General features: G+C 41.0%; 2 protein-coding genes across 2 annotated transcripts in view; one reads left to right on the forward strand and one right to left on the reverse strand.

Annotated features, from left to right (window-relative positions):
* The window catches only part of LOC141387373 (maltase A1-like), a 41,741-nt gene extending 31,719 nt beyond the window's left edge, over positions 1-10,022 (reverse strand). The window contains exon 1 of the mRNA XM_073956974.1: positions 9,910-10,022. The gene's annotated coding sequence lies outside the window, so the exon portion shown is untranslated. The remainder of the gene's footprint in view (positions 1-9,909) is intronic.
* LOC141387372 (maltase A1-like) lies at positions 5,231-7,372 on the forward strand. Its single transcript, XM_073956973.1, has 5 exons — positions 5,231-5,431; positions 5,502-6,541; positions 6,606-6,949; positions 7,003-7,155; positions 7,216-7,372. The coding sequence occupies exons 1-5, from the start codon at positions 5,290-5,292 to the stop codon at positions 7,280-7,282; spliced, it is 1,746 nt and encodes a 581-aa protein (XP_073813074.1). The 5' UTR covers positions 5,231-5,289; the 3' UTR covers positions 7,283-7,372.
* Positions 10,023-12,500: the final 2,478 nt, after the last annotated feature.

The raw sequence follows: 12,500 nt of genomic DNA on the forward strand, positions 1-12,500 counted from the left end.
CCATTATATAGGGGGCTATATGAAGACGTGGACCTATACCGACAAATTTCATGTGGAAAGTTTTGTACCCACAGTGAAGACAAAATGCCAAATTTCAGTCATTTCGCTGTAATATTGAGGCCACATCCTTCAAAATACCGAAAATCGGGAGGTCCCATTCTATGCGGCTATATGAAGACGTGGACCTATATCGAGAAATTTCAGGTGGAGAGTTTTATACCCCCAAGGAAGACTTAGCACCAAATTTCAGCCATTTCGGAGGGATATTGAGGCCACAACCTTCAAAATACCAGAGATCCGGAGGTACCGTTCTATGGGGGCTATATGAAGACGTGAACCTATACCGAGAAATTTCAGTTGGGCAGTTTTATACCCCCAACGAAAACTACATACCAAATTTCAGTCATTTCGGTGGGATATTGAGGCCACAAACTGCCGATAAACTTCAGGTGGAGTGTTTTATACCCCCAACCAAGACTAAATACCAATTTTCAGTCATTTCGGTGGGATATTGAGGCTACAACTTTCAAAATACCGTATATCGGTAGGTACCGTTCTATGGGGGGCTATATGAAGACGTGGACCTATGCGGACAGATTTCAGTTGTAAAATTGCATACCCCTGACGAAGACTTAATATCAAATTTCTGCGATATTGGTGGGATATTTAGACCACAAATCCTTGAATATATTTTTGCATATGATTTTGCATATGCTCATTTTATGCAGATATGTACAAATATGTCAAAATATGCACGATATGCAGAATATGCAAAATATGCAAAAATTTCTGGGCCTAATTCGTTTTATTTTGTAATAAAACGAGTTTCTGTCTAATCAGATTTTCTCTACGACCATCCTAACCATATATGCATTTGCATAGGATTCCGCTGTCTACTCATATGGAAGGATTCTATTCCATAGAAGCCTCCTATGGCGGGCTTTTATTTCATAGAAGTCTCCTATCGATACCTTCTATTTGAAGAATCGTTTTATGGAGGTCTCTGTTCTATAGAAGCCTCCTATTCACTAGAAGCCTCCTATAGAGGGCCTATTCCATAGAAACCTCCTAGGGAGGCCTTCCATTCTATAGAAGCCTCCTATTCAATAGAAGCCTCCTATGGAGGAATTCTATTCCATAGATGCCTCCTATGGAGGCCTTCTGTTCATTATATGTCCATCATATGGAGACATAATATTCTATTCCATAGAAACATAGTATGGAGGTCGTTTATTCTATAGAAGCCTTCTATGGAGTCCTCTTATTTTGCAGAAGCCCTCTATGGGGGCCTTTTATTCTATAGAAGCCTCCTATTGAAGCCTTCTGTTCTATAGAAACCTCCTACGGAAGTCTTCTATTCAATAGAAGCCTCCTAAGAGGCCTTCTATTTTATAGAAGCCTCTTATGGAGACATTTTTTTCTATAGAAGCATCCTATGGGGGCCTTCTATTCTATAGAAGCCTCCTAAGGAGGCCTTCTATTCTACAGAAGTCTCTTAAGAAGGCCTTCTGTTCTATAGAAGGAGGCCTTCTGTTCTGTAGAAGCCTCCTATGGAGGCCTTCTATTCTATGGAAGCCTCCTATGGAGGCCTTTTATTCTGTGGAAGCCTCCTATGAGGCCTTCTATTGTATAGAATCCTCCCGTGAAGACCTCCTATGAAGGCCTTCTGTTCATTAAAAGCCTCCAATGGAGGCCTTCTATTCATTAGGGAGACATAATATTCTATACAATAGAAGCCTCCTACGGGGGTCTTCTATACAATAGAAGCCTTCTACGGAGATCTTCTATACAATAGAAGCCTCATAAGGAGGCCTTCTATTCTATAGAAACCTCCTATGGAGGCCTTCTATTGTATAGAAGCCTCCTTCGATTCTATTCTATAGAAGCTTCCTATGGAGGCCTTCTATTCTATAGAAGCCTCCTTTTTTTGGCGGGGAAAAAATCTTCGAAAGACTCTGGCTACCTGATTTCGCCAGTTGTGCGAGACTTTAGCACGCTAAAATAACCCATTTGCTCTGATCTTCTGTCCCTGCGGTACCGCCGTATAAGCATTTCGTCGCAGGGGGGAATGTACTAAAGAACGCTGCTATGTATTATTTGACTTCGAATCTCATCTTGTCGGCGTAGTTCCAATATGATTGTCTTCACGTTTTCAGAGACATATTCCCAATTGTCAAGAGGCACCATCATTATTTCAATTATATTTTCAACATGTACTTCACTGGTAACTTGCTGCTCTAAGTTTGCCCTCGCTACAATAAACCGCGGACACAAAAAGAAAACATGATAAGGGTCTTCTACTTGCTCCACACAGCATGGACAATTAGAGGAGCCGTCCAGGCCAAAACGATATAAATAGGACCTGAAGCATCCGTGTCCGGAAAGAAATTGGGTTAGATAAAAATTTAGATAACCATGCCGCCTGTTTAACCAACTGTCCACATTCCGTATTAGTGAATATGTCCACACACAGACACCACACACACACAGCATTCACGTAGTGCTGTGAGTCTATATACCGAGCCAATCTTTGCATAGTACGTGGCGTACATCATGGATTGTGCCCATATTGGTGCTGCGTAGAGAATTATATTTTTGACAACTCCTGCAAGAATTTTTCTACTTAAGTATCTTGGTCCCCTTGTGTTTGGCATAATACGGCACAGAGCTTTACAAGCGTTTCCGGCTTTTGCCTTTATGTAGTCTAAATGATCTTTAAAAGACAGGCGATTGTCTATGATAACGCCGAGGTATTTCAGACTTTCCTCTGTTGTTATTGTGCATTCTCCAATTTGAATATTTATTCTTTCCACCACCATACGACTTGTAATTAAGACTGCTTCCGTTTTTTGATCGGCTAATGCCAGGCCTTGAGAGAACAGCCATGATCTGACCAACTGTATGCTGGCCTCTGTTACTGTTCTTGCTTCTTCGGTTGTTTTTGCAACAATAACCAGCGCGATATCATCCGCAAACCCAATGATATTAGCTTTCTGTTGAAGTTTTAACCGTAAAATGCCATCATACATCTCGTTCCATAGAAGCGGTCCAAGAACGGATCCTTGTGGTACTCCTCCTGTTATTTGGTATTCCTTTGTACCTTCGTCAGTTTCATATATCAGGATACTGTTGCGGAAGTAGTCCTTGATTATGGCAACAAGATATGCCGGGACATTTAACCGTCGCAGAGCCTTTAAAATATTCTCCCAATTAGCTGAGTTGAATGCAATATTCTTTCGTCCCTTTTTTCCAGCTTTGGCCATGAATTGCTGCCTTTGCGATGTCGATTACCATTTTTGTTGCATCAATCGTAGATCACCATTTTCTAACGCCAAATTGACATTCGGATAAGCGTTCTGCACGTTCGGATAAGCCTTCTGCAACTTCCTATGGAAGCCTTATATTCCATAAAAGCCTCATATAGAGGGATTCTATTCCATCGATACCTTCTATTCTGTGGAATCGTTTTATGAAGGCCTTCTATTCAATAGAAACCTCCTATAGAGGGCCTATTCCATAAAAACTTCCTATGGAGAACTTTTATTCTATAGAAGCTTCCTATGGAGGCCTTCTATTCTATAGAAGCTTCCCTTATATACTATAGAAGCCTCCTATGGAGACCTTCTGTTCATTAGAAGCCTTCTATGGAGGCCTTCTATTCTATACAAGCCTCCTGTTGAGACCAAATATTCTATAGAAACGTCCTATGGAAGTCTTCTATTCAATAGAAGCCTCCATTATAGGCCTTCTATATTATAGAAGACTCCTATGGAGGCCTTATATTCTATAAAAGCCTCCTATGGAGGCCTTATATTCTATAGAATCCTCCTAAGGAGGCCTTCTATTCTATAGAAGCCTCCTAAGGAAACCTTCTATTCTACAGAAGCCTCCTAAGGTGGCCTTCTATTCTATAGAAGCCTCCTAGGGAGGCCTTCTATTCTATAGAAGCCTCCTAAAGAGGCCTTCTATTCTATAGAAGCCTCCTATGGATGCCTTCTATTCTATAGAAGCATCCTAAGGTGGCCTTCTATTCTATAGAAGCCTCCTAAGGAGGCCTTCTATACTATAGAAGCCTCCTAAGGAGGCCTTCTTTTCTATAGAAGCCTCCTAAGTAGGCCTTCTATTCTATAGAAGCCTCCTAAGGAGGCATTCTATTCTATAGAAGCCTCTTATGGAGACATTTTATTCTATAGAAGCCTCCTATGGAGGCCTTATATTCTATAGTAGCCTCCTAAGGAGGCCTTATATTCTATAGTAGCCTCCTAAGGAGTCCTTCTATTCTATAGAAGCCTCCTAAGGAGGCCTTCTATTCTATAAAAGCCTCTTTAGGTCTTCTGTTCTATAGAAGGATGCCTTCTGTTCTGTAGAAGCCTCCTATGGAGGCCTTCTATTCTATAGAAGCCTCCAATGGAGGCCTTCCATAAAGACTCCCTTCTCTTCGTCTATAAAGACTACCTTGTGTTCGCCTTTAAAGACTCCCTTCCCCTTGTGAATAAAGACTCTTTTCTGGTCATCTATAAAAACTCCCTTCTGGTCGTCCATAGACTCCCTTGTGACCGTCTACAAAAGACTTCTTTTCTGGTCGTCTGTAGAAACTCCCCTGTGTTTGTCTTGAGAGACTTTATTCTGGGCTTCTATAAAGGCCAAATTCTTGTCGTCTAAAAAGATTTTTTTTTTTTTTGTGGTCTAAAAAGAATTTCTGTTGGTCGTCTATAAAGTCTCCTTTGGGGTCATCTTCGTATCGTTTATGTTGTCGCCATTTTGGTCGTATAAAAGACTTCCTTCTGATTGTTTATAAAGATTTCCTTCTGATCGTCTTCCTTTTGGTCGTCTTTAAGTCCTCCCTTCAGGTCGTCTATTAAGAATCCCTGCATAGGTTATGTAGACTTTCCTTCTGATCGTTTATAAAGACTCTTCTTTAGTCGTTTATAAAAACTTCATTCTGTTTGACATTAAGAACTCCCTTTTAGTCGTCCTTCTGGTCGTCTGAATCTCAAACAACCTTCACTAATTCTTCCCTTAACCTATTACAATACATTTTCGTCAATATAGAAAATTCTTTCAATATTTTTTCCAAGAAAACTTTCTTTGAAATCGTAAAGCAAGCAAATGGAAAATCAATTATGTAAATATTGTTCTAAGCCAGTTGATTATCATAATATTGAAACAGATGTTTCGAGCGACAGATCATTGGAGCCAGTAGCTTATCTGGGGGATATAAAGAGCCAGCAGATCATCCCAAATGACAAGCAGTGTCAATTACCTCTTGGAGAAAACGAACTGTAACAAATGTTTAAATTTATAACATTGTTTGTGGTGGGGTTATCCCTAAGTGTTTCGGCTCGGGATTGGTGGGAAAATGGAAACTTCTATCAGATTTATCCACGATCCTTTAAGGATAGCAATGGAGATGGTGTGGGTGATTTGAATGGTAAGAAGAAAAATGGCTTTAATTAAGGCAAATAAAATCAATTAAATGTTTTCGTTTTTCCTACCCCTAGGTGTGGCCCAAAAAATTGAGTACCTGCGGGATTTGGGTATGGATGGTGTTTGGCTATCGCCCATCATGAAGTCGCCCATGACTGATTTTGGCTATGACATTTCCGATTACTATCAAGTCCATGCTGAATACGGCTCCTTGGATGATTTGTTGCGTTTGATTGAGAAGGCCCATAGCGTGGGTTTGAAATTGATTTTGGATTTTGTACCCAATCACACCAGTGATGAACATGAATGGTTCCAAAAGTCGGTGGCCAATGATTCGTACTATCGCGACTTTTACATTTGGCATGATGGTAAAATTAATGCTGAAACTGGCGAACGTGAACCACCCAGCAATTGGTTGTCACAATTCAAATATTCTGCCTGGGAATGGAATGACCAACGCCAACAATATTACCTTCATAATTTCGGCGTGACACAACCCGATTTGAATTATCGCAACCCCAATGTCGTGGCAGCCATGAAAGGTGTTTTGAATTTCTGGATGGACCATGGTATCGATGGTTTTCGTGTTGATGCTGTGAATTTTCTGTTTGAAAGTGAAATTGATCCTGAGACGGGTACCTATCCCGATGAGCCAGTGGTTGCTGATACCTCTTCCTGTCCAGATCCCAATGATTATTGTTATTTGCAACATCTTCATACCAAATTGGTACCCGAATGTCTTGACATGCTCTTTCAATGGCGTCAGTTGATTGATACCTGGAAGTTGGAACATAATTCCACAACTAAGATTTTGCTGACCGAAGCCTATACCAGTTTTGAGAATATCATGAAAATGTATGGTGATGGCCAAAGAAATGGTTCCCATGTCCCATTCAATTTTGAAATGATGACCAATTTGAACAAGGACAGCACAGCTGAGGATTATCGTTATTATGTCAAGCATTGGTTGGATAACATACCCGATGATGTCTATGCAAATTGGGTGTTGGGTAATCATGATAATCGTCGTGTGGCCTCGAGGTTTGGACCTCAACGCACGGATTTGTTGAATATTTTCGTGCAGACATTGCCCGGTATTGCGGTGACATATAATGTGAATAGAGAAATATAAAAAATACTTCTAAATAATTTTCCGTCATTAAACCTCTCTCCTTTAGGGTGACGAATATGGTGCAGAGGATGTTGAATTCTCCTGGGAGGATTCTGTTGATCTCCAGGCTTGTAATTCCGATCCAGAAACCTATCAGAGCTATACTCGTGATCCTGTACGTGCACCATTCCGTTGGGATTCCTCAGCCAATGCTGGCTTCAGTAGTGCCGCCAAGACATGGCTACCAGTTGGTGATGGCTATGAAAACAACAATGTCAAGGCCCAGCTGGCTGCCGATAACAGTCATTTGAAAATCTTTTTGAGAGTAAATAAACTGCGTCGTGAGGAACCTGCCTTTAGTGGTCATAGTGTTGATCCCGTTGTGGTGGATAATGTCTTGGTATATGAGAGGTAGGGAGGAGAGAATATTTCTTCTGAACCTTTCACCACATGCTTACTTACAGAACTCCTCCATATGGCTATAATGGTGACTCCTTTTTGGTTGTCTTGAACATTGGTGACGTTGATGTACCCTTGGACTTAAGCCAATATGCCCAAAAGGTTGGACAACAAGTTGAAGTTTCTGTTAGTTCTCTACAATCGGGTCTCGAACCAGGGTGAGTTGTCATTTTTTCTTTTGTGTGGATGTTGTCAATATTTTCTTTACATTTTTACAGACAACTGGTAGATAGTGGAGATTTTGTTGCCAAGGCTTATGTCGGCTATGTTTTGCGTCTAATCTAAACTTCCTTTGTTACGAACCACACCGAACTTAAAATGTATATCTATCATAAATAAATAATCGTTAATTTGTATAGCTACCTAGAAAAATAATGCAAATAGTTTTATTTCTGTTTGTCGCCTACTGAGGTCTCCTATATAATAAAAGCCTTTCTATACTAAAAAAACTTCCTATGCAGGTCTTCTATATAACAGAAGCCTTCTATGGAGGCCTATTATACTACAGAAGCCACATAAGGAAGTCCTCTAAATTAGAGAAGCCCCCTATGGAGGCCTTCCATACTATAGAAGACCTCTGTATTGTAGAAGCCAACTTTGGAGGCCTATCATACTGTAGAGGTCTTCTATTCTATAGAAACCTCCTACGGAGGTCTTCTATTCTATAGAAACCTCCTACGGAGGTCTTCTATTCTATAGAAACCTCCTACGGAGGTCTTCTATTCTATAGAAACCTCCTACGGAGGTCTTCTATTCTATAGAAACCTCCTACGGAGGTCTTCTATTCTATAGAAACCTCCTACGGAGGTCTTCTATTCTATAGAAACCTCCTACGGAAGTCTTCTATTCTATAGAAACCTCCTACGGAGGAGGTCTTCTATTCTATAGAAACCTCCTACGGAGGAGGTCTTCTATTCTATAGAAACCTCCTACGGAGGAGGTCTTCTATTCTATAGAAACCTCCTACGGAGGAGGTCTTCTATTCTATAGAAACCTCCTACGGAGGAGGTCTTCTATTCTATAGAAACCTCCTACGGAGGAGGTCTTCTATTCTATAGAAACCTCCTACGGAGGAGGTCTTCTATTCTATAGAAACCTCCTACGGAGGAGGTCTTCTATTCTATAGAAACCTCCTACGGAGGAGGTCTTCTATTCTATGGAAACCTCCTACGGAGGAGGTCTTCTATTCTATAGAAACCTCCTATGGAGGTCTTCAATTCTATAGAAACCTTCTACGGAGCAGGCCTTCTGTTCTATAGAAACCTTCTACGGAGGAGATCTTCTATTCTATAGAAACCTCCTACGGAGGTCTTCTATTCTATAGAAACCTCCTACGGAGGTCTTCTATTCTATAGAAACCTCCTACGGAGGTCTTCTATTCTATAGAAACCTCCTACGGAGGTCTTCTATTCTATAGAAACCTCCTACGGAGGTCTTCTATTCTATAGAAACCTCCTACGGAGGTCTTCTATTCTATAGAAACCTCCTACGGAGGTCTTCTATTCTATAGAAACCTCCTACGGAGGTCTTCTATTCTATAGAAACCTCCTACGGAGGTCTTCTATTCTATAGAAACCTCCTACGGAGGTCTTCTATTCTATAGAAACCTCCTACGGAGGTCTTCTATTCTATAGAAACCTCCTACGGACGCCTCCTATAGAGAACTTCTATTTGTCAGGTCGCCCACAAGGATTCCGTTTAGGTGGTCTTTAAAGGTTGTCTTCTGTTTGTCTATAAAGGATATTCTCAGATCATCCATAAAGACTCTTATATGCTGTTTATAAAAATACTTTTCTTGTCGCTTATCTCCTTCAGATCATCCTTTACCTTGAAGTGATCGATCAAGACTCCCTTTTGGTCTATCAAGGCTCTTTTGTGGTTGTCTATAATCATTCCCTCATCTGGTCTATAAAGACTCCCTTGAGGTCATCCACAATCAAGACTTCCTTCTGGTCGTCCATAAATATGATTAAGACTCACTTGTTGTTATATAGAAATTCTCCATTCTGGTCGTCTATAAAGACTCCTTTAAGGTAGTCCTTTAAGATTACCTTCAGGTCGCCTTATTAGACCTCTTTCAGGTCGTCTATAAAATTTGTTTTAAGTCATCCACAAAAACTTCCTTTAAGTCGTCAATAAAAACTGCCTCTAGAGGGTAACATGTTGTTGTCTATAAAGGCTCCCTTCCGATTATCTGTAACGACTCTCTTCTGGTTATGTGCAAAGACTCCATTCTGGTCGTCTAAAAATACTCTCTTCTGTTCGTTTAAAAGGACTCTATTCTGGTAGTCTATAACGACCCTTTCTGGCCGTATATTAATACTCCCTGGTCTTCTGGTCTTCTACAAAGATTCCTTCTGGTCGTCTATAAAGACTCACTTCTGGTCGTCTATGCAGACTACCTTCTGTTCATCTATAAATACCCCCTTCTAGTCATCTTTGACTCCCTTCTGGTCGTCTATAAAGTTCCCCTTCTTGTCGCCTTTAAAGACCTCCATCAGATCATCCACAAACAATCCTGCTAATCATCTGTTGAGCCTCCCTTTACGGTGCCCACAAAAACTCCCTGCAAGTCTCCCTCAAACACTCGCTTCAAATCGCCTATAGATGCTACTTTATGGACACCCCTCGTCCTTGCTGGAATTTTGTTCTGCGATGAATCATTGTGACTGGAATTACAATAATTCCTCCCAAAAAGAAAATGGGTATTGGTGAATAGTTGCCAAGTTCTAGAATATAACCTCCCTAGTGCATCGAAAACATCTGCTTCAATTCAGTGGTTGTTGTTGCTGTTGAAAAACAAAAACTATATATCAGCAACTGTAAATAAACAAAAGTGTATTCTGCTCGCGTACATCAATTCGAACTACATTGTCCACGTTGACCATTACAAATATTTGCCATGGGCTTACCTGCTGATCAAGAGCTAACAAATGAGTGATTTTAATGTTTTCAAAATTACAGTTACGGTAAATATTTAATAATTTATATAAACTACTTGTTCAACTGCAGGGCAACTTATAGTGGCTATGAATGACTATGATTGGGTTTTGAAGTAAAGCAAACGTTGATGTTGTGTTGAACAATTTTCAAACTAACAACAACAACAAACTATATAGAAATTTCCTCATGACGACAATATTGAACTTGAAGTGCACAGGCTTGATAGCACTGCAAATAATGATCGTCTTTATAGATGACCAGAAGAGAGTCCATGTTGAGGACTAGAAGGAAGTCTTTGTAGAGACCACAAGGGGATGTTTACAAATGACCAGGAGTGAGGTTTTATATCCAACCAGAAGAGAATCTGTATAGGCGACCATATGGTAGCCTTAGAAGCAACATTGATAGCTTAGATGCTTCAGAAAATTTAACAACGTTGTGAATTGTAAATATTTTTAAGGTTATTTGAGGTCGATTGAAACTCATTGTGAGTCTTTATAGACTACCAGAAGGGAGTCTTCCTACACTTCTAGGAGGGAATTTTAAAAGTCTTTTAAGACGAACAGAATGGAGTCTCAATAGACGACAAGAAGGCGGTCTTTATAGACGACTAGAAAGGAGCTTTTATAGACCACCAGGGAGTCTTTCTACACTTGCAGGAGGGAATCTTTATAGTCTTTATAGGCGACAAAAACTAGTCTTGAAAGACGAAAACATGAGAGTCTTTTAAGACGAACAGAAGGGAGTCTTTTAAGTCGAACAGAAGGGAGTCTTTATAGACGACCGGAAGGTAGTCTTTATAGACGACTGGAAGGGAGTCTTTATAGATGGCCGGAAGGGAGTCTTTATAGACGACCGGAAGGGAGTCCTTATAGACGACTGGAAGGGAGTCTTTATAGACGACCGGAAGGGAGTCTTTATAGACGACCGGAAGGGAGTCTTTATAGACGACCGGAAGGGAGTCTTTATAGACGGCAGGAAGGGAGTCTTTATAGACGGCAGGAAGCGAGTCTTTATAGACGGCAGGAAGGGAGTCTTTATAGACGGCCGGAAGGGAGTCTTTATATACGACCGGAAGGGAGTCTTTATAGACGACCGGAAGGGAGTCTTTATAGACGACTGGAAGGGAGTCTTTATAGACGACTGGAAGGGAGTCTTTATAGACGACCGGAAGGGAGTCTTTATAGACGACTGGAAGGGAGTCTTTATAGATGGCCGGAAGGGAGTCTTTATAGTAGGCCGGAAGGGAGTCTTTATAGACGACCGGAAGGGAGTCTTTATAGACGGTAGAAAGGGAGTCTTTATAGACGGTAGAAAGGGAGTCTTTATAGACGACCGGAAGGGAGTCTTTATAGACGACCCGAAGGGAGTCTTTATAGACGGCCGGAAGGGAATCTTTATAGACGACCGGAAGGAAATCTTTATAGACGACCGGAAGGGAGTCGTTATAGACGACCGGAACGGAGTTTTTATAGACGACCGGAACGGAGTCTTTATAGACGGCAGGAAGGGAGTCTTTATAGACGACAGGAAGGGAGTCTTTATAGACGACCTGAAGGGAGTCTTTATAGACGGCCGGAAGGGAATCTTTATAGACGACTGGAAGGAAGTCTTTATAGACGACCGGAGGGAGTCTTTATAGACGACCGGAAGGGAGTCTTTATAGACGACTGGAAGGGAGTCTTTATAGACGACTGGAAGGGAGTCTTTATAGACGACCGGAAGGGAGTCTTTATAGACGACTGGAAGGGAGTCTTTATAGACGACTGGAAGAGAGTCTTTATAGATGGCCGGAAGGGAGTCTTTATAGTAGGCCGGAAGGGAGTCTTTATAGACGACCGGAAGGTAGTCTTTATAGACGACTGGAAGGGAGTCTTTATAGATGGCCGGAAGGGAGTCTTTATAGACGACCGGAAGGTAGTCTTTATAGACGACCGGAAGGGAGTCTTTCTAGACGACCAGAAGACAGTCTTTATAGACGACCGGAAAGAAGTCTTTATAGACGCCCGGAAGAGAGTTTTTATAGACGACCGGAAAGAATTCTTTATAGACGACCGGAAGGAGTCTTTCAACATGTCTAGGAGGTAATATTTATAGACGAAGTAGAAGGGAGTCTCTATAGACGACCAGAAGGGAGTTTTTATACACGACCAGAAAAGAGTTTTTATAGACGATCAGAAGGAAGCATTTATAGACGAACAGGGTAGTCTTTAGAGACCAATAGAAGGGGGACTTTATGGACGAACACAGGGGGTCTTTATAACCGAACAGAAAGTGTCTGCATAGGCAACCAAAAGGAAATCTTCATAAACGACCAGATGGAAGACCTTATAGACGAGCAGAGGGAGTTTTTATAGACAACAAGAAAATAAACTTTATAGGTAATATAAAGGAAGTTTTTATAGGCGACCAGAAAAGTAGTCTTTAAAGACGACCAGAAGGGGATCATTACAGAAATACTTATTTTCGGTCTCCCTTCTTTTGTCTATAAAAACTAACTTCTGTTCGTCTTTAAATATTTTCTTCTAGTCGCTCTCTCCTGCTAGTCTATAAAGACTCC

This window comes from Musca autumnalis, unplaced genomic scaffold (genome assembly GCF_047663935.1).
Source record: "Musca autumnalis isolate F117 unplaced genomic scaffold, ASM4766393v1 scaffold_5, whole genome shotgun sequence".
In the NCBI taxonomy this organism is placed as follows: Eukaryota; Metazoa; Arthropoda; class Insecta; order Diptera; family Muscidae; genus Musca; species Musca autumnalis.